Source organism: Pogona vitticeps, chromosome 4, assembly GCF_051106095.1.
Source record: "Pogona vitticeps strain Pit_001003342236 chromosome 4, PviZW2.1, whole genome shotgun sequence".
Taxonomy (NCBI): domain Eukaryota; kingdom Metazoa; phylum Chordata; class Lepidosauria; order Squamata; family Agamidae; genus Pogona; species Pogona vitticeps.
Window position 1 is genome coordinate 116,518,070 of NC_135786.1, and position 22,342 is coordinate 116,540,411.

At 40.9% G+C, this 22,342-nt stretch overlaps 1 protein-coding gene and 1 long non-coding RNA gene across 2 annotated transcripts in view; one reads left to right on the forward strand and one right to left on the reverse strand.

Moving 5' to 3' along the window:
* Positions 1 to 22,082, forward strand: part of CACNA1E (calcium voltage-gated channel subunit alpha1 E) — a 509,386-nt gene extending 487,304 nt beyond the window's left edge. Inside the window, exons 46-49 of the mRNA XM_072998149.2 lie at positions 5,913 to 6,041; positions 8,451 to 8,631; positions 15,241 to 15,431; positions 16,740 to 22,082. Coding sequence (XP_072854250.2) covers positions 5,913 to 6,041; positions 8,451 to 8,631; positions 15,241 to 15,431; positions 16,740 to 17,279 — 1,041 coding nt within the window. The 3' untranslated portion in view covers positions 17,280 to 22,082. The remainder of the gene's footprint in view (positions 1 to 5,912; positions 6,042 to 8,450; positions 8,632 to 15,240; positions 15,432 to 16,739) is intronic.
* Positions 1 to 22,342, reverse strand: part of LOC144588877 (uncharacterized) — a 325,738-nt gene that overhangs the window by 246,939 nt on the left and 56,457 nt on the right. The gene's annotated exons all lie outside the window — the stretch shown is intronic.

Genomic DNA, 22,342 nt, shown 5'->3' on the forward strand with positions numbered 1-22,342 from the left:
CAACCGTCTCTTTCCCTGTCTCTTTAGATTTTAAGAAGCCACTTATTCTCTGAAAATAGTCTGTCTTTGACCGTGAGACATATACATTTCTCACCACTCTTTCTGAAAGCAATCCTGTGGAATATTAAACTGAGACTGTGTCAGGGTTGTTCCTTAACCCTCTATTTCGTGTATAAGATTTAAAAGTCATGTTTCTATTCAGAGAGGGATGCTACTGCAACATATTCCTGTCATCTCCAAGAACAACCATAAAGTTTCAATAAAAACATTTACTATACCAGTTCCAACCAGGATGACACTCTCAAAATTTCTCTGGCGTTTGATAATAAAATGTGAAATTGCCAACTTCCTTTGTATTCAGTCTCTTAGTAAATGCACCCAATCAGTTTATTATTAGACATGGGCTATTTGTATTCATATCCCTGAGGATACGAATATGAATCGCAGAACCATAGGTGCCATGAAGACCCATTCCCTCCCCCCCCCACAGCACTGGGGTCCTTCATTGTTGTCATCGTGCCAAACTGGGAAGGAGTCCAGCCGACACTTCCCCGGCTTCCCGTGCAGCCAACCACTCATTAGCCAAGCAGGGAGACTCCGCATCCTGCCTGCTCACCAGAGTGGTTGGCTGTGGAGGGAGGTGGGGAAGCACTGGCTGGGCTCCTTCCTACCCTGTTTCCCCCAAAATAAGACCTAACCTGAAAATGAGACCTAGTATGATTTTGCAGGATGCTCGTAATAAGTGAAACCCCGTCCTTCATCATTGCGCAGCAAGCAAAAGAAGATGGCATGACTGCATTTCAATAAATGTAGATTGTTGTACATGAAAAAAAATCCCCTGAAAATAAGCCGTAATGTGTTTTTGGAGCAAAAATTAATATAAGACCCCGTCTTATTTTCGGGGAAACACAGTAGATAGGCATGATGACAACGAAGGACCCCAGTGCTGTGCAGTGACTGGTGAGTGGATCAGATGGTTCTCTGGGGAGGAAATGGGCCTCTGTGGCACCTGTGGTGCCGTGATATGTATTTGTATCTCCAGGGAGACAAATACAAATAGCTCATGTCTATTTACTCTGCAATAGCCAATCAGGCCTTTTGCTTAAGTACCAAAAGAGAAACAGAGGGTAGGAAATGAAACATAACAACAAGACAATTGAGGTAAAATGCTGTTGTACAGAATTGTTGACATAGATTAACATTAGTAATAGTCTCAGCTATGTGATGATACAGGATCTGCCACATTCTTAGCTCTGAAAACAGAGGAGCCAGCCTTATTAATGGGGGTGTTTTTTGAAGAATAACTAGGGACAAAGGTACACCAAAATTGGGTTAATCAGATCATGACACTTTCTCATCAATAGATGTGTGCAAGAATGCAACTTTTAATTAGGACAGGGAATAGAACTGTTATTTAACTAATTTTATTACTGTTATACAAGGCAGCAAAAAGGGGGAAATAGACCTGCAAAGATAATAGCAAATCATAATTGCAGCCACAAAGAAATCCATTTGGATACATTGGTTATTAAAATATCAATGAATATTAGCAGCAAAAATTTTTAAACATGCAGACTACAAGTAAACAACCTAATGGGCTGTAATTTAACCCAAACAGAAAACTTCTGAGAAGCCAAAGTCTGATAAATGCAGGAACCCTGGGCTATTCTATTATTCCAAAAACTTTATCCAGCCCTATGGTGTTTTTTCATAAAGTGATATCCTAACCACAGAAAACAAAAATAATAAAAATAAGCAAAATTATTGAGCAAAAAGAAAAAGCAACATATTGACCAACCAGATATAAAGTGGTGCCTCGCTTAACGAGCGCCCCGTTTAACGATGAATCTGCATAGCGATGAGGTTTTTGCAATCACAAAAGCGATCGCATTGCGATGTTTTAGATCACTGGTTCTTAACCTTGGGTTACTCAGGAGTTTTGGACTGCAACTCCCAGAAGCCTTCACCACCAACTGTGCTGGCTGGGGTTTCTGGGAGTTGCAGTTCAAAAACATCCAAGTAACAAAGGTTAAGAACCACTGTTTTAGATGGCCAAAAATCGCTTTGCGATGATCGGTAAGCGTTTCGCTTACCAATTTTCGCATAGCAATGTTTTAAAAACAGCTGATTGGTGGTTCCAAAATGGCTGCCGGAAAAAATGGCCACCCGCAGTGTTTTCACGCCCTTTCCTCACTTACCAGGCAGCGAAAATGGCGGCCGGATGGAGGATTTCTGCATAGCGGTGAGTTTTCCCCCCCATAGGAACGCATTAAACATGTAAAGGTTTAGGTAAAGGTAAAGGTCCCCCTTTACATTTAGTCCAGTCGTGTCCGACCGTAGGGCGCAGTGCTCATCCCTGTTTCCAAGCCAGAGAGCCAGCTTTTGTCAGAAGACAGTTTCTGCGGTCACGTGTCCAGCGCGACTAGACACAGAACATTGTTACCTTCCCACTGATGTGGTACCTATTTATCTACTTGCATTTTACATGCTTTCGAACTGCTACGTTGGTAGGAGCTGGGACAAGCGACGGGAGCTCACTCCGTTGCGTGGATTTGATCTTACGACTGCTGGTCTTCTGACCTTGCAGCACAGAGGCTTCTGCGGTTTAATCCATAGTGCCACCATGTCCCTATATTTAAATTCATAGGTGTCATGAATTTAATTTTAGATATTCAGAAGTCCTCTCTTTTCAATAAAAAGTTGTCTGAAGAAACACATTGCTATGGACTAGCACATATATGCTGCTAGGCAAAAAAATCTCAGTGCCTCTGGTGAATGATTATGGGGCAGGATTATGAAATGTTGATTAAGAGCCACTTGCAACTTTTGATTGCTTTTATTTTCAGTGATTTTTAATTGGAACAATCTTGACATTTGTCTGATGGTGATTTTTTTGCATGGGCACATGATAATTTAAATCATAAAATTTAAATTACAATTTGTAAAGAGTTATGGAGCACAGTGGTGGTAGTTAATGGGACAAAAGAACTGTTTAATCTCACAGCTCTGTGGGCAGCATGAATAGTGCCTATGTTTAAAATCCCCTGTTATACAGAAGGTGTGGTTGGGAAAAAACATGACTGTGACCTAATTTATCAGATAAGTTAGAGGTTCTATAAATGTGACCAGGAGAGGGCTGTCTCAAGCAGACATCCCATGTACGAAATGTCAGCGTTCTAAAACTGTTTGCTGTGATACAACAAATGGCTGCATTCCAGTGACCAGGACAGCCTCCTTGACTTGGAACTCTGATATAGTTCAAATAAGGCTTTCCAATTTATTCTGTCAGCCCTGTTCCTGCTAATTGCAAGAATTTGTTTGAGAAATCCTCTCTAAATGAATTATTGAGAAAAATTTTGTTATTTTGTCATTAAGTCGTGTCTAGCTCTTCGTGACCCCATGGGCCAGAGCATGCCAGGCCCTCCTGTCTTCCACTGCCTCCCAGAGTTGGGTCAAATTCATGTTGGTAGCTTCGGTGACACTGTCCAACCATCTCGTCCTCTGTCATCCCCTTCTCCTCTTGCCTTCACACTTTCCCAACATCAGGGTCTTTTCCAGGGAGTCTTCTCTTCTCATGAGATGGCCAAAATATTGAAGCCAAAATATTGAAGTTTCAGGATCTGTCCTTACAGTGAGCACTCAGGGTTGATTTCCTTCAGAATTGATAAGTGTTCTCCTTGCAGTCCAGGGGATTCATAAGAGTCTCCTCCAGCACCACAATTCAAATTGAGAAAAATAGCTGTAGCTGGATGCTGTAGTACTGTTTCTTTTAAGCTATAAAAACTGTCTGTATGGAAGAGTATAATTTCCTTATGAGAAATTCATTTTTTTAGTTTCATGGATGGCATATTGATGACATTTTTATTGCTTCCCTCCCCCTCAAGTTTCATCTGTCACTAAATCTGTCAGGTGGATGGATTCTATCAGCATATGTTAGTTTTGGGGGGTTATTTGTCACATTTCTGAGGAACACTTTTGTTTCTAAAACTGCACTAAATCTATTGAAAGAAAGTGTGTTTTATACTATTTTAGGTGTCATCCCACATCTCTGGAACAATCTACCATACGGACATTTTTGTCACACTATTAGGTCTGGTCTGCTGGATTGTTGTCCACTAGCCATTCAGCACCATTAGATGTCTGTTTATTTTTCACTGTGGTGCTCTAGATTTTCAACTTGTAATTTATATTATTAAAAATTCTGCTACCCACCCCTTGATCCTCCCAGGAAGAAGATCTCCTTCCTGGGATAAGTCTGAATGCCCATCCCCCTCAACGGAGATCTGCTCCTATGTATAGCATCGCCCCACTGCTGCAACGAATAAAACCATGACAACAAAGTATGGCAGTTATGACAGGATCACAATTGACCCCACTTCTATTTCCACCCGGTATCCCTAACCATTGTCCAAAGGAAAGGCAGGTGGGCAAAATCTAGAAGATGACTGCAAGGCAAGGAGCACAGAGCGACTTTTTATGCTCCCGTGATGGACTGGAGGTCTCAGGTCATACCTTGGGAGTTGTTTATGTGACTGGGTGACCCTGGCTTCGCAAGGAGACTTGGCATGATGAGAGTTAGAAAACAGCCAGAATGAGAAATTTAGTTAGTACCCCTCCCTGGCCCAGAGAGGGATCAGTTCTCTATACTGGTGGTCTTGTTTACTATACAGTGCTTGTATAGCACAGCTTACGGACACAGTCTGCTGCCTTGCCATTACCACCAAGAGAAGAAATTTCTGATAGGCAGGGCCTATTGTTCATTTTCCTGTTCTGAAATCTGAAAGGTACATGAGCTATCTATTAGCAAATAAGCTGGATCTTCTGGCTGCTGTCAATTTTAGGGGAAAAAATGCCATTGCAATTGCTTCCTACTTAAACTGTTTGAAAACACTGACACACTCTGTTTGTTAGAACTATTGATAAGAATGGTTTTTCCACAGGTTGCTTTCCTCTCATTACACAAAGTCGTTTCATCAGGTGATTTACACATGGCTGAACAATAGTTTCTGATCCTTCCAGGTTTTATGTACATCTTGTCTTCAGTAGTACTGTCTGTAATCCAGAATTGAACTGTTGAGTCACATCACACAAATACCTCTAACTCACATATACTTTTCAGTGGGCAACTCCAGTGTCCATGTGTGTATATGGTTGTATGTGTGTGCACATTTGTGCGCCAACCTGACACTTGTTGGACTGCAGTGCTATATATGTGCTTCTCAGAGTGTAAAATTCTATAAAAGTTCTCTCTCTCTCTCTCTCTCTCTCTCTCTCTCTCTCTCTCTCTCTCTCTCTCTCTCTCTCTCTCACTCACTCACTCACTCACTCTCTCTCTCAGACACACACACACACACACACACACACACACACACACACACACAGTGATTCCTGGCTCTATTCCAGGAATAGAAAAGAAAAATAACCATTTGCCAGATCCCTGTTTTCTGCTGTCACCCTAGCTAATGACACACTATTAACTAATTTCTCCTGACCAAAACAAAAATATATGTTCTTTAACACCACTGTCCACAACAAAAGAGAAAGTGTGAAATGAGCATCAAACACAAATGTAAACATCTGACCCTTTTAGAGAGATACCTGACTTTAAGAAGAAGTATCCAGAAAAACTTGGTTGGATTTCCTTGATGAGCTAGACTGGAACCAATCCACCTGCTTTCCAGTAAAACTACTATTACTGTTAAATTTATACTTGTCCTAAGTACATTTGTGCAGCGAGTTTTACTGTTCAGGATTATAGGCCCTGTCTCACCAGCATAGATATTTCATATGTTTTATATTTGTTCCCCTGTTCCAAAGCCGTTCCTAACATAATGGTGGAAAAGACACAGCAGAAGATGGCAATCAGTGTAATTAAAGAAAATCCCATGAGCTTGGCTGTGTGTTTTTTCCAGGAGCCAGAGGTTAGAGAGTTTAAAAGAGTGCAGCCCTCTAACTGTGGCAGCTACCTCCCGGTGGATACTCAGGAACGAGCGGTATCTGGGAGGGCCTCTTCCATGCCACGCCTGACTGTGGATCCCCAGGTAAAACCAAGTGAAACCATGACTAACCGGCAAGAATATAACATGACATGAAATACTTGATTCTTTCCCATAGCAGATTGTTGCTTTGCTTAGCTTTAGTAAGGAATAGATCAGAATTTATCACTCAATAAACCATTACTATTAGCTTTTTTTTTTTTCAGTGCAAACCAGTCAGTCAGTTCCTGACACTAAAAATATCAAACACCGGGCCCTAAATAGATAGTGAACTGCATCAGCCCTCCATTTTGTATATGGACAGTAGCTGGAACAAAGAATTAGTGATTTGTTGCCAAAGGGCAACAATGAATCAGAGTGTAAACTTCAAATAATGCAGTTGCCACCTTAGCTACACCATCAAACTTCTTCCAAGACCACAGTGAAACTGAGGAAGAGGACCTTTGGGGAAATCACCTTCCTATCCTACTGCAACCAAGATTGCTGCAGGTAGTTGCAAGAATGTCACCTGTTTGGAAGAATCCTCTTCCATCTGGGGAATATCTGTGCTTTTTTGTGACATCAAATGCCTTTTCTTTCAAGTCTTTTCGCATTGTTCTAAGACACATGTTTACATGCCTTCTGCCCAGCATTCTGTCCTGATCAGTCTTGGCCATATTTCATCTTTTTGTCTGTTCAGCAGGTTTTGGCTCTGTCTGTCTGTCTCATTATCAGTTTTGATTAACAGAAAAATATTATCATATAATTACTGTATTTTGTAGTAATTAAACTCTCACCTACCCCACAGTAAAAGTTAAGAAAAGTTCCAGTTAACATCTGGTTTAATAGGTCCATATTTCTTGCTTTAGCAAACACTGAGGGAAGTAGTCCTTAGCCATTTTGTTGACAAACTGGAGCTTGATGATAGTGGCAGTGTGCCAGCTAAGTTCTGTTTTCCTCTTCTATCATTCCTTTTATACCAGTGAAATCACACACACCCAGCTCTGAAAAACAGAGCAATGCTTCCATTAATAGTTGGCCAAATTGACATGAAGGAGAATGATGGACAGATAATTAGTGTTTTACACTATGGCAAGAACTGTCAAATGGAAGGGGAGTATCAGTAGGAATGAAAGAAAGTTCTGAAGTAAAAAATGATAATCATAGTAAAGATAGGAACAAACAAACAGAGAAGGGAACAAACAAGAAGTCAACAGAGGATTGGTACAAGATAGAAGAGTAGGTCATCTCACTGAAATGGCCACCTGTCTCAGGGCTGTTCCACTTCCAGTTGTAGAGTGGGCTCATGCAAGTGAATGGTCCTTGTTCTATAGAACTGACCAACACATGGAAACAATCATGTCAGACAAAAAGCCAGGATAAAAAAGTTCTCCCTGACATACAAGTTATCTACGTCCAGGAAATATGTGTATGAGAAAGCATTTGGGTTTTTTTTTTTTTAATGATTAGCTATAGTCTGAAGTAGTAAAGTTCAGTACAAACATGGGCCATATATTTAATACAGACAAGATACAAAAAGGTTGGATGGCCTTGAGTGCTAAGTGCAGTAAGAGCATGTGTATTAAATTTGGAGCTCTTTTTGCCTTCTTTTGTTTACTGTTCTTATCCAGTTCCAATTTTATAGCAAGACAATAATTTGATCAGCAACCACCACTCCTGAATATATAAGAAAACAACCATGAGACTCAACTGCTTTTCAAGGAAAGAAGATCTCATGTATTATTCCCTTGATTTTGATTTGCAACCTTATTTTAAAGTGTTGCTTTAGGAAAGCAATGATTGGTCTAGTAAATCCACAACATAGCCACTATTGAAAGGGGCCATTAGACGTGGCTGTGGCCTTGACAAGTACCTCACAAGAAAGATTGCACAGAGACTTTCAAGATGCACGTGTAATTAGCTTCTAGAACTCACTAGAGAAAACATACTTTGCTATTACTGGGTAGACTGTGTCTCCTATTCGCCCAGATCATCTGGAAGACTGCACTATGTCATCCTTGACACTAGTAGAGTAGTGCTAACATAACACATCCAATCTATTTAATTTAAATAGGAGATTTTTCTAAGATGAACTGGCCAAGTTCTCTATTCCCTTGATGCACAGATAGATCTGGGGTGCCAAGGTTTCCAGTTATAGGCCAGGATTTAACTCTAGTCTCAATATTTTCTTTATTGTTCAGGTGGGTAGGAAACCTGAGGTATTAGTGGGACAATAATCACTATAATTCTACCAATAACACAGGGCAAGACAATGTTCTAACAACAAAACACATTATTAACCTTTTGATCTGAAGTATGTGTCTGCCAGAAATTTAAGAGGATATCGAGAGTGCTCTGTTGTTAAATGTCTTAATCACAATGCAAATTAGGTAACTCCCTTTAATTGGTAATAACAAATTTGTTTCCTATATGTAAGCACCTAATTGTTCTTCCTTTATGGGATGTGTTTTCCAGGTGGTTACAGATCCAGGCTCCATGAGACGCTCATTTTCTACTATTCGAGACAAGCGGACTAACACCTCCTGGTTAGATGAATTCTCCATGGAAAGAAGCAGTGAGAACACTTATAAGTCCCGTCGTCGCAGTTACCATTCTGCACTACATCTGTCTTCACGGCGTCTCAACACAGACTCGGGTGAGTAAAGTTTAATAGCAAGATGAAAATTTTGAAAATCATTATAAATAGGTATGTACTATCAAGTCAGAAACAACTGATAGCAACCCTAATAGGGCTTTCAAGGTAAGTGAAATATTTAAGAAGTGGTGCATTTCTTAAATATTCATGGATTGCTGCCTTGTCTTGGAGAAGGGGCTTGAGTAATTCAGAGAAGCTATGGGCTATGCCGTGCCGGAACATCCAAGATGGACAGGTCATAGTGGAGAGTTCTGACTAAATGTGATCCACCTGGAGCAGAAACTGACAAGCCACTCCATTATCTTTGCCAAGGAAACTCCATGGACAGAAACAAAAGGCTAAAAGATATGACACTGGAAGATGAGCCCCTCAAGTCGAAAGGTGTCCAACATGCTACTGAGAAAGAGCGGAGGACAAGACAAGTAGCTCCAGAGCTAATGAAGTGGTTGGGCCAAAGCTGAAAGCCGAAAGGACTCTTAGCTGCGGACGCGCCTGGAAGTGAAAGGAAAGTCCGATGCTGCAAAGAAAAATACTGCATAGGAACCTGGGAAGCTGGATGTGGTCAAACATGAGATGGCAAGAATAAAAATTAACATCCTGGGCGTCAGTGAACTAAAATGGATGGGAGTGGGCAAATTCAATTCAGACAATTATCATATCTACTATTGTGTGTAAGAATCCCGTAGAAGAAATGGAGTAGCCCTCATAGTCAACAAAAGAGTGGGAAAAGCTGTACTAGGATCAAATCTCAAAAATGACAGAATGATTTCAGTACTAATCCAAGGCAGACCTTTCAACATCACAATAATCCAAGTTATTGGATTACCACTAATAATTGGATTCCCACCAATGCTGAAGAGGCTGAAATTGACCAATTCTATTTTTTAAACATTTTATTAGTTTTTTTACTCTATCTACATTTGGTTTGTGCTTCTCAAACATCGTGTTACATGATTTGCTTACAATTATTTGATTTTTACACCTCTGTGTCTTCCCAGTTGTCCCCCCAAATTCCAGACATCTTTCAAACATTCAAACCGTTCATGTATGAATTTAAGTATATAATATGGCTACTATCATAATATTACTATCATAGTGTACAATATTCTCAAGATTTTCTAATAACATTCTTAATAAAAGTAGTTCCGGCTCCATGTCCCAACCTTATATCTAGTTTAATTAACCTAAAATGAAAAGCCATCATATGACATGCTTACCCTGTTTAGAGGTCCCTTATTTCAGTTTAGTTCTCCTTTTTAATATAAAGGATATGCTTCTTTACAATTCCCGAAATTAAATATATACATATTTTTCAACATTAAGGGCTTCCTCCCTATTTTTATCTTTTCCATCTTTCTAAGTAATTCCCTCTGTTATTTCTCTTTTTTCACTTTTTGTTTCTGTCTCTCTAAGCATTCTGCCATCTTTCATGCCCTCAGAAACCATTTTGGTGCATCTGATTTATCTCCACTGGATCTTTATGCATTTGGTCTATCTTCAATAGTACTTCCAGGCTTTTTAAAATTAATTTTGCTGATTTTCTCCCCTTGTCTTGCCTTAATACTCTCTTCGGATCCAAGATTGACGTTGTTTCTCTTAGATTTCCTCATTAATTTCCTCCAGCCCCTCTTTTGATTGGCATACATCATCCGGTACACTCTCATTTCCTTCTTCGTTACTTCCTGTCTCTTGTTGACTATAATCCTCAGATGTTCAATGAATAATTTTTCCTCTTGGTAGTGGGATCTCACTGTTTCTAGTATTGTTTGAAGGGTAGATTTTATTTCATCCCAAAATTGTTCTTGCTGTGCCATTCTGTTCCAGCTGTCCAAGAGGTTAAGCCAAGATTCGAAGCCCCCAAGTCTCACAGTCCAGTTCGATGATTGTATCTGTGTCCTAGTTGATCCCTGGTAAATTGAGGCCAGCTAAACAGATATTCCAAGTCTCCAGAGTCAATTCAAAGAGTCCACTTTGGCTAAATAGGCCTGAACCAAAATTTAAACCCCCAAGGTACCAAGGTACAATGCAATGGTTGTATCTGCGGCCTGATGGCTTAATTCCTGCAGGTTTGCGCCAGCTAGTCAAAGACAAACACTTCCAGCTCCCAGGGCAGTTTTCAGAGGATTTACTTTGGCCAAACAGGCCTAAACTGTGGTTCAAAGCCCCCAAATATCACAGTCCAATTCAGTGTTTGTATCCATGTCCTAGTAGCCTAGTTCCCGCATTTCTGCATCAGCCAAAACTGAAATTTCAGGTCCCTGGATGTGGTTCCAAAAAGTTCACTTTGGCCCAATATACTAATTCTCACAGTACAGTTTAAAAAGATCCACTTTAGGGATAATTTGTCCAGCCAGGCATGAAAAATAAAAAAGAAATAAAAAACAAGTTTTCAGGCTTTAAACAGCAGTAGAGTACTCAAGGTCACTGTTCTGGGCATTATGCCAAAAAACTTCAAATAGACAAATCATGAGATAAGTCCAGACTTAAGTAGTAATAACTTACGAGAAAATTTCTTAAGATTTATAACGCCAAATTATAATATTCTTAAAGTATATTTTAAATGTATTTAAATGAGTAGATAATGTCCCATAAATCTTTAAATTATTTTCTTTGCATCAACTATCCCTCTCTCCAGATTTTCTGCCACTTTATGATTGATGAGATTGATAGAAGATTATTTTTTCTATATATAGGAATTGTCTTCTCCAAGGGTAATCATAAGCATTCATAAGTTGTAAAAATATATCTCACCCGATAGTAACACTGATATTGAACAGCTGATTGTTGCTTCTCTTATTGTCAGCTGCCGACGACTTGCAAGCAGAAAACTGCTTGTTTCTGCCCATTGGCTGATTAGGGAGTTTCCTGGATCAAACGGGGATGACCGCCGTCCCCCCCGTGATCAACAGGCTTCCCCCCCAGTTCACCACCTCTCCGGGGAGGTTTTGACACCCTGAGGTGTCCCAAACAGGTTAGGGACAGTGCTCTGTCCTCCCGCTGCTGTCTCGTCGCAGCGTCAAGTCGTTCTCCTGAAATTGACGAATTCTATGAAGACTTACAACATCTTCTAGAACTGACACCAAAGAAAGATGTTCTTCTCATTCTAGGGGACTGGAATGCTAAAGTAGGGAGTCAAGAGATAAAAAGAACAACAGGTAAGTTTGGTCTTGGAGTTCAAAACAAAGCAGAGCAAAGGCTAATAGAGTTTTGTCAAGACAACAAGCTGGTCATCACAAAGACTCTTTTCCAACAACACAAGAGGCGACTCTACACATGGACATCACCAGATGGGCAATACCGAAATCAGATTGATTATGTTCTCTGCAGCCAAAGATGGAGAAGCTCTATACAGTCAACAAAAACAAGACCTGGAGCTGATTGTGGCTTTGATCATCAGCTTCTTATAGCAAAACTCAAGCTTAAACTGAAGAAGGTAGGAAAAACCACTGGGCTAGTCAGGTATAATCTAAATCAAATCCCTTATGAATGCACAGTGGAAGTGAAGAACAGATTTAAGGAACTAGATTTGGTGGACAGAATGCCTGAAGAACTATGGATGGAGGCTAATATTGTACAGAAGGCAGCAACAAAAACCATCCCAAAGAAAAAGAAATGCAAGAAAGCAAAGTGGCTGTCCAATGAGGCCTTACAAATAGCAGAGAAGAGAAGAGAAGGGAAACAAAATGCAAGGGAGACAGGGAAAGTTACAGAAAATTGAATGCTGACTTCCAAAGAATAGCAAGGAGAGACAAGAGGGCCTTCTTAAATGACCAGTGCAAAGACATAGAGGAGAATAGTAGAAAGGGAAAAACCAGAGATCTGTTCAAGAAAATTGGAGATGTTAAAGGAACATTTTGTGCAAAGATGGACATGATAAAGGACAAAAATGGTAGGGACCTAACAGAAGCAGAAGACATTAAGAAGAGGTGGCAAGAATACACAGAGGAATTATACCAGAAATATCTGGATGTCCCAGACTACCCAGATAGTGTGGTTGCTGACCTGAAGCCAGACATCCTGGAGAATGAAGTCAAGTGGGCCTTAGAAAGCATGGCTAACAACAAGGCCAGTGGAGGTGATGATGGCATTCCATTTGAACTATTTAAAATCTTAAAAGATGACACTGTTAAGGTGCAACATTCAATATGCTAGCAAGTTTGGAAATTAAGATTGCCGGAAGAAATATCAGCAACCTCAGATATGCAGATGATACCATTCTGATGGCAGAAAGTGAGGAAGAATTAAAGAACCTCTTAATGAGGGTGAAAGAGGAGAGCGCAAAAAATGGCCTGAAGCTCAACATAAAAAAAACACCAAGATCATGGCCACTGATCCCATCACTTCCTGGCAAATAGAAGGCGAAAATATGGAGACAGTGATAGCTTTTACTTTCCTGGCCTCCATGACCACTGCAGATGGTGATGCCTACTTCTTGGGAGGAAATCAACGAGAAACCTAGACAGCATCTTAAAAAGCAGAGACATCACCTTGCTGACAAAGGTCCGCATAGTCAAAGCTATGGTTTTTCCAGTAGTAATGTATGGAAGTGAAATCTGGACCATAAAGAAGGCTCACCAGCCAAGAATTGATGCCTTTAAATTGTCGTGCTGGAGGAGACTCTTGAGAGTCCCCTGGACTGCAAAGAGAACAAACCTATCCATTTTGAAGAAAATCAATCCTGAGTGGAAGTTATTAAATGTACGTTTACATGTTTGTCTCCCTTGTGTGAAAATCTGCACATCAAGTAAAGCAATGTAAAAAGCAGTAAGAGCACTAAGGTGATCCACCTCATACATGTTGAGTCATCCCTATTAGAACATTCCTCACCTAAGGTATTTTGGCTATAGCACCCTAAGGCCTTAGAATGGGTCTAGATTCCTCTTCAACTCTGATAAGGAATATCTGCTTTGGATGATGCACAGAAGTATTGTGAACTAAGAGCAATAGGCCAATTAAGGGTGCAATCCTAGGTATACTTATCTGAGGTTAAGGACATGTGAACATATAATGAGACACAGAGAGATGTTAGATACTTCTATTGAATTATCTTCACAAAAACAGAGCTATGTGGCAGGTTTTGACTCATATGAGAAGAGGAAAAATGTATGTTTCCAAAATTAATTTGAAGGTTTAAGCATTATTAAATTAATGCCCCAAATACAAATTGTTGTGTGTGCTGTCAAATCAGAACTGACATACAGTATAGCAACCCACACTGTTGTATTCCGGATCACTATACAGTGGTGCCTCGCATAACGTTTGCTTCGTTTAACGTTTTTTTCGCTTAACGTTTATTTTTTCAGAGTCAGATTGTGCTTCGTATAACGTTTTTCCCTATGGGCGATTTTCACATAGCGATTTTGGGACCATGCTTCGCTTAACGTTTTTTGTTTTAGGTCCCCTGCTTCACTTAACGATGTTAATTTTTTCAATTACAAAAGTGTCTTAACATGTTGAAAAACGGTTTTAAATGCTTGGAATCGTTAGTGCACCTTCTAAAATGTGTGCATACTTAATTTGGCGTTGATCTGACTTTTCGTTAATTTTTTGTGAATTTTTTTCTCCCCCATAGGAAACAATGGAGCTGTCAGATTTTGACAGCTGTCAAAAGTTGGGGGGGAAAAATTCACCATAAATTAACGAAAAGTCAGATCAAAGCCAAATTAACTTTTGCATCCATTTTAGAGGGTGCAGAAGCTAATCCAAGCATTTAAAACCATTTTTGACCCTTTTATGACACACTTAAATTTGCAAAAATTGACTTCGCAAAGCCATTGAAATGTATTGAGTCGGCTTCAATACATTCCAATGGAGGATACATTGTATCGTTTAACAATGTTTCCTATGGGTTTTTTCGCTTAAGGACGCCAATCCGTGCCTATTGGAACGGATTAACCGGTTTCCAATGCATTCCTATGGGAAATGGTGTTTCGCATAAAGTTTTTTTCGCATAAGGTTTTTTTTTTGGAACCAATTAAAAACGTTATGTGAGGCACCACTGTATATGGGTGTGAAAGCTGGACAGGAAAGAAAGCTGACAGGGAAAAAAATCATTTGTCTGAAATATAGTGCCAGAGAGGAGCTTTGCCCTGGACTGTAGAAAGACAAACAAGTGGGTCCTAGAGGAAGCAGAAATAATGAAACTGAGGCTGTCCTACTTTGGGCACATGATGAGAAGGCAAGATTCTCTGGAAAAGGTAATAATGCTAGGAATGGTTGAAGGCAGCACGAAAAGAGGAAGACCAAATATGACATTGATTGATTCCCTAAAGGAAGCCACAGGATTTGAGTTCAGAAGAGCTGAGCAGGGCTGTTGAGGACAAGACATTCTGGAGATCACTCAATTCACAAGGTCACCAGAGGTTGGAGAGGACTTGACAACACATAATAACAGTAGGGCTTCCAAGGTAAGTGGGATATTTCCTTCGTGTTTGCATGGCTCAGCAGGAATTTAAAACCAGGTCTCCTAAGTGCTAGTCTGTCACTCTAACCACTACACTGCACTGGGCATAAGAAAACACATTATTTAGGGTTTCTATGTGGAGGGTGTTTTTGGTTGGTTTTTCTTTTTGTATTTTGCTTTAGTCGCCCTGGCTGTCTTCTTTGCAGGTCATCGATCTGATGCACATCGATCAGGAGGCAGAGAGAGAGGCCGGTCCAAGGAACGCAAACACTTGCTCTCTCCAGACATTTCACGTTGCAACTCAGAGGAAAGGAGTCTTCAGGCAGATGGTGATTCTCCAGAGCGACATCAGTCCAGGTCTCCCAGTGAAGGCAGGTCACAAACTCCCAACAGACAGGTGGGTGTAAGTGAGGGGAGTATGGGGCAGGCAAATATCCTAAGCTCTGCTCTGTTGATAATATTTACAGCTAATTCACATTTGCTTGTAAAACGTTTGATTTCTTGTGACTGAAAAGCAAACTCAGTGAGTGCTGAAACGGGGGTACAAATGCCACTATTTAGCCAATGGGAAATAAAAGGCAGGCGTCATCATGCTCAGAGGAAATGCCGGGCTTGCAGAAATTGAAAGCAGCAGTGGGGACACACACGCACCCCAGATGGTGAGGGAACTCCAAAATAGCACCATGGGTATTGGAAGAAGTGGAATGGCGTGCCCTTTCAGAAAGTATGGCTGCCTCCCTGACGGACAGAACAGGAACATGCCATGCTGCAAGATTTGTTGCAGTTCCCACTTTCCATGATTTTTGCTTGAAATGATCCCATGGAGAAGTCTCATCCCTGAAATTCGGAATGATATATAATGACAGATACAAAGTTTTCATGCATTCTGTATATGATCCGCAATAGCTCCTTCCAATATGCAAGTGACACTTGATCCGGATGAGGTAATCAATTCATGAATTTATGTTTATAAACCAGCACTTAAATGCAGGCACCACAGCTCTAAAATGTGTTTGGCACTGCAGAGAGGATTTTAATACTTTATTAGGATAACAACAAAAATGAATGAGCACGCTTTCAGGTTTCACGTGATTTCTTTCTCATACATTATGTTAAGACATGATGTGAAAAGAAAAAAGGCTTTATACTAGGTATAGTATAGGTATAGTATAGCTTGCATGAAATTGAGCTTGTGGTATGTTATGTTCGTATCTCTACTTCTTAAACATATTCAAATCTTGTTTTATATTGCAAAGAATTTCATAGTAAAAAATGAAATTACGATTGGTCTTAGAATGGCATTATTGTGGTAGCTTATATCTGTAATAATTAAGCCTATCAGGGTGGTGCTAAGAAAAAGGAAATCTAAATATATCAGGTTAAATACCTGGCTGAGAGCTGACAAAATGCAGGTGGCATATTTTGAGTGACCCTGCCCCTATCCTAAGTTATTAAAATTTATCACACTAGCTACTCTTCACTGAAGACGGCAAGAAATCTGGGAGCTTTATAGCAAACGCTAGCATGTCATTGGCTACCTGAGTCATGATGCATAATTGTGATGATGCTGTCTTTCCAGCATGAGTGGGCTGCACTTCAGTCATCTTAATCAGCAGCGCATGTGGCACGGTGAGAGAGACAAGCCAACACCTGTAGCCCACTCCAGCTCCTGCCGTGTATATCCACACTCTTCTTTTCTTTGCAGGGCACAGGCTCCTTGAGTGAGAGCTCCATCCCTTCTATCTCTGACACCAGCACACCCAGGCGAAGCCGCCGACAGCTCCCTCCAGTGCCCCCCAAGCCGCGCCCCTTCATTTCTTACACTGCTATGATGCAACATTGTGGCAACACCTCCCCACAGCCAGAAGATAGTGAGGGTGGCTCCCCTCTGCTATCTGGGGTTCTGGAGACAAACAACACCTGCTTGACTGAGTCTTCCAGCTCCCCACAAGGAAAGCAGAACCTTCTCTCCACCCCTCAGCGCTACATCTCAGAGCCTTACCTGATGCTCCAGGATGATTCTCACGCTTCAGACTGTGGTGAGGAGGAGACACTCACCTTTGAGGCTGCTGTGGCCACCAGTCTTGGGCGCTCCAATACGATTGCATCGGGCCCTCGCTCAAGGCACAGCTGGCAGATGCCCAATGGGCACTACCGGAGGAGAAGAAGAGGGGCATCACAGGGGGTGATGTGTGGGGCCAGCATCGATGTACTAAGTGACACGGAAGAAGACGACAAGTGCTAAGACTGCCTCCCATCCACCTTCCCGCCCTCCTGTGACGCATGCTGTTTGCCACATTTGAAATGAAACAAAACGAGTTGGAAATCAAATGCTGCAGATACTGATCCTTTGTGCAAAAAGGGGGAAAAAGGGAGGGAGATTGAACCCACCCATTTTTTGTCCCTTTTCCTTCAAAAACAAGGGGGGGGCACAATCGAAGCATTTGATTAGATCCTGCATCCATGGACTTAACCAAGGTGCACCTGCTTGTTAAGTTGAGAGAGAAACATGGCAACAGCAACATTCATCCCCACAGGCACCTGGTCCTCTATCACTCTCAAAAGCCAAGAGCTTATACCTAAGGAGAGGAGAAGCTGCTCAAGAAGGATGGCAGGAAAAAAGCTGGATACTAAATCATTTTAATCTCAGTATATCTCCTAAATTCCTCCTGCCCACTCTAGCCCCAAGAAAGTAACAAAGAAGGAAGTTTTGCTAGTGGCTTGGAATGTATGTGATAGCAACAGGCTTTGTCTCTTTGGGGAGTCTGTCCTACAGTGCAGACAGCAGAATTGAGCAGAAATGAGCAGTTTCTTTAGCGCTTGTGTGGGGCTGGGGAAAGGAGTGACAGTACAGGCCTTGCCTGCAGACCCTGCAGTTTGTTTTTCCAAAATCAAACTATGCTTGTGACAAAACTGAAGGAACAGAGGTGAGAGGAAGGACAGTCAGAGGCAGAATGGGCAGCAGTTGGCAGCCCAGTATGAGAAGAACGGTTTGGGGTTGATGTGACATCAACCTAATGTTTTACACCAAAGCCAGTGTGATAAGGGTTGAACATGGAGAGGACTAATATGATACTAATTGTATGAAACCTACCATTCTCATAGTTTTAATCTTAGTTCGGAATGTTAGGAAGAGTGTGTGTGGTTTTATTTGTATCCTGCACCTCTAAAAATGCAGACATATAGAGACTGTTTAGTAAGCTGGGCATCTGCTGACATTATGCTTGTGTGTTCTCCCCTCTTGCCCAGTGGGAGTTCTTTGGAGCTGTAGTATATGAGAGGCCATGACATTCTTCCTATGTGGTTATCTGGGACTTAGACATATCTGTCCTAGCAAGCAATCTGGCCAGTTTGGAAAGTTTTTAATGTATGTTCAGTCTGGTCCAGCAGACAGAGCTCTTTCTATGGGCTTATAACTTGGTAACGTAGATCATTTGTAGGCTCTACCACAACCCATGGCACATGATTTCAATTAAGCAAGATTCTCAGTGTGTGTGTGTGGGCGGTCTTCAGCATCTTGGTCCATACTTATTTGGTTTCTACATGTGATTTTGATAGAAAGCAAAATAACACCCTTTATAACAGGCCAGAAGGGTGAATGAAGAGCCAATGAAGCAAAGTAGAAAAGAACAGGCCAGGAGCCATCAACCTGCAAAGAACGAGAACAGGATAGCTCTTGAAGAGCACTGAATCCCAAAGGTGCTTGAGACAGACCTAATGAATGAAATGCTGCTACCGCCAAAGATTTTTCTGTTTCATGATCAGTCTGGTTTGAGTAGCTTACAGTACAAGGAAGCCTTTGGGCTACAATACTTTCATAGCTAGCTGCAGAGACAGGAAAAGAAGCAGGATTTTCTGCAGAGGTTGTAAATCAAGGGAAAAAATGTGATAAACCTCTTTTAGGCTACGTTTTAGTTTATGGTTGACCTGGTAATTACGTCTATCCAGCATACACTTACTCTGTGCAGCATGTGCTGTTGCACCATTCCCTAGGCCAGTTCTAGCACTGTATGGAAACATATTATATTCTATCCCTCTGTACCCATGTCTCTCTCTCCCCTTTCGGATGCATTAAAGTCATGCTACAAAGAGGCCTCTGCTGCCACTTACCCCATTCCAGAGGACAGGGGCAGGAAAAGAAGCATTCTAGCAGAGCAAACACAGGATGAGAACTCTAGCTAGCCAGCCAGCCAGCCTGCTAGCTGTAAAATAACTTCAGCAGAAGTGCTAAATGTTGGTAAGTTCTTGTACACACCATCTGCAGAGACTCCTTTATTTTCCTTGCTGGTAACTACTGTATGAAATGTGCTCACGTTTATCCTTTTTGAAAGCTGCTGCTTTTGAGAAGGAGACAAGAACTTCCCATATACCAAGGCAGGCCATTGATCCCTTTTGCTCAGAGCTGTCCACCCACATTGGCAGGACTGCTTCCCCCGGTTGGCGGCTTTGCCCACCTGTAGCAAGAGAAACCAGGGGTAGGAGCGGATGCTTCTCTTCATAAAAAATATGTCCTCCACCCATTAAGCTATTATCCTTCCCCAAACTCACTGTTGGTGCTCTTGCTTTGTATGAAAAAGGCTACAGGCATAATCAAAGGCACAGAAAGATTTGGTAAGAAATGCAGGATTTTTATTTATTTATTTTGGTTTAGTGCTGCTGCTCAGGTGTTAGGCTGAATGGCAAAATAACATCCATTTTTTATTTTCTTCCTTTGACTTAGTTTCCAAACAGCCAGAGAAATTGGGGCAGAGGAGCAATCCTGGCTGTCTCTGGCCCTTAAAAACTAAGGCATTATCACAACTGTCTGCTTCTGCTGCAGGCACTTGAGCTACTGCAAGGGTTCCATGCTTCCACTTTTAGATGGATAATAAATCTGATTTTTGTTACTTTTGATAATGAGTGAAGATTTAAGGTGACTCTAGAGAAAACAGCATAAAGGGAAGAACAGAAAATTTTTCAGATTTTATGATAATGTGCTCCCAAGAGAGCATGTGTAAGAAACCAAGATGGTAACAGAAGCTGCTTCTCACTAGCAATTTCTGAAGGAAAAAATGACTATATTTTAGTTTTAAACTCTCAAATAGTGTAAATTGTAAAGCATTCTACTTAGAGTCAAAAGTAATGGTTGGATCCAAATTAACTACTTCAGGTGTTCTAATGTTCGATTTATTTAAAGACAATATTGATTATTCACCATGAAATAGTTTTATATCAAATATATGCTTTAAACTTGTGTTCAGAGTGAGTAATGGTTGAAGCAGGGCCTGTAAAGGAAGTTCTGAGGGCAGGGCTGCATTTTACTATAATATTTTCTGCTGCAGACTAATAATGCAGAATAATCTAGGGTTCAATAGTGGAGAATTATTTTTTTAGTGGAGGATCAGGGCAGGATATTTACTTTTTTCTTGGGCCTCATCCTGCAGGTGGAAATAGCAGAAATAGAACAGCTGGGGGAGGAATCTGACAGAGTTGGGTGTTCTCCACCAACACATATGAACCTCCGGTGTCCTCTCCTCTCGCCAGGGTTTAAACTAACTGAATCCATGTTTTAACTAACCACTTTACTAATAGGTTGGAATCGCCAGTCTTGGAATCAGAGGTAGCTGTCACTGCCTTATTGGCTTGGGTTAAGCCACTGGTATCAACAAGCCGTAAGAATATAATTTGCTGAATTTGTGGCATACTAAATTCAACTTTTTTTCCTGAATGTAATGGTTTTCCATATATTATTAAGCCATTAAAACTTACATAGTTAGGCTGAACTTCAAAGCTGAGGCTGTTGCTTTTGTGTAACAACATAAACATCCCTAGATTTTGTTCCCATAAGACTAGCTCACAGTTTTTATATGTTTATGCCATGATTCCTCGTGGGGTATTTTAATAGAATCATAGAATCATGAAAGTTGGAAGGGGCCTATAAGGCCATCAAGTCCAACCTTCTGCTCAGTGCAGGAATTTTGCACATATGCCTGCGGACCAATAATCATACTCAACAGAGTATTGGTAGAATATGACTGAAGTCAATGGGGATTCAAATATAGGATGAATGAAAACAAGCATTGTGCATGTATCTACAAAATTGCAAGTTATGAAAAAAACTAAAGAAGTGGCAGGTTGCAAGTGGAAAGAGGCATCTTGTAACTCCAGCTTTAAACCAGGCCCTAGTTTGTTTGTTTTTTACCCTGAGCATAGGAGAATCAGTTGTGTTATATTTCATAGCCTAAAGGTGACTTTCAAATTGCCAAACTATTTTTATTTGCTAAACTCTGTAGTTTACTGCCTAGCTCAAACAGATGTGCCACAAAAACAAATACTAAAGGAGGGGGTTGATTGAAAAGCTGACCAAAGACAATCACTATGATATGACCCTAACCATCATCCTAGCCCTGCAAGAACACTGCAGAAGAGAGGAATGCCATATTTTCCAGAGGAAGACAGTGGGTTACATGATCTCACATGATCTTGACAAAGTTTCTGTTTAAGCTACATGAAATACAAGATAAGAGGAAATTCCATTTTGCATTAAGAATTGAAATAAACCAAGCCTTTGCTTCAACAGTGGTTTAAGACAGAGTTGAACTGAAATGACAGCATTTAATGTGTGTGGACAACAAATGGAAACTGATTTCTCAAACAGGAAGTTGTACTAAGAAGCCTCACACAATCGCCTGAAGTAATTTTTCATCTCAATTTGACAGGCAGTTCAGTGATACAAAATGGAGGCTGCACTTTTATCTTGAAGACGCTGTGCTGATGCGCATTAAGCTGGGCATTACCATATTGGCCTCCTGTTGTGGTTTTCTCAGCATGAAGCTTCTGACTCCTCTCTGGGCTTCACAGAAGTGCTAGAGATGAACTCACTGGGATGGTATCAGGGCATCTTGTCCAAAGCCAGATAATGCGTTCAGCACTGCATGTTGACAAGGTGGATATATTGTAATATAGACGCTTGTTTGGATCAAAAATAAAACTACAAAAATTTACAAAGCTGTTAAACGTTAATGTTTTTTTTGTCAAAGATAAAATAAAACCTTGTTGTAAAGAACAACTGTGGCTTAATTATTTTTCCTGTTCTCTTTAATCTTGTTTCCAATTCCACAATTTTATAATTATGGGTGCAGCAACACTGCAAAGCTGAACCACAGCAATCCAGCTTTGCCACCACTTGATTCACAGCCTATTTTATACCTGTATTCAAATTAAGTGATCACATGGATACCGCAGATTGTTTCAGAGCCAGTGTCCACACTAGACCCTCAATCCAATGTGGTTCAATCTGTGCCAGAGCCCACAGCCCCCCTTCCTTTG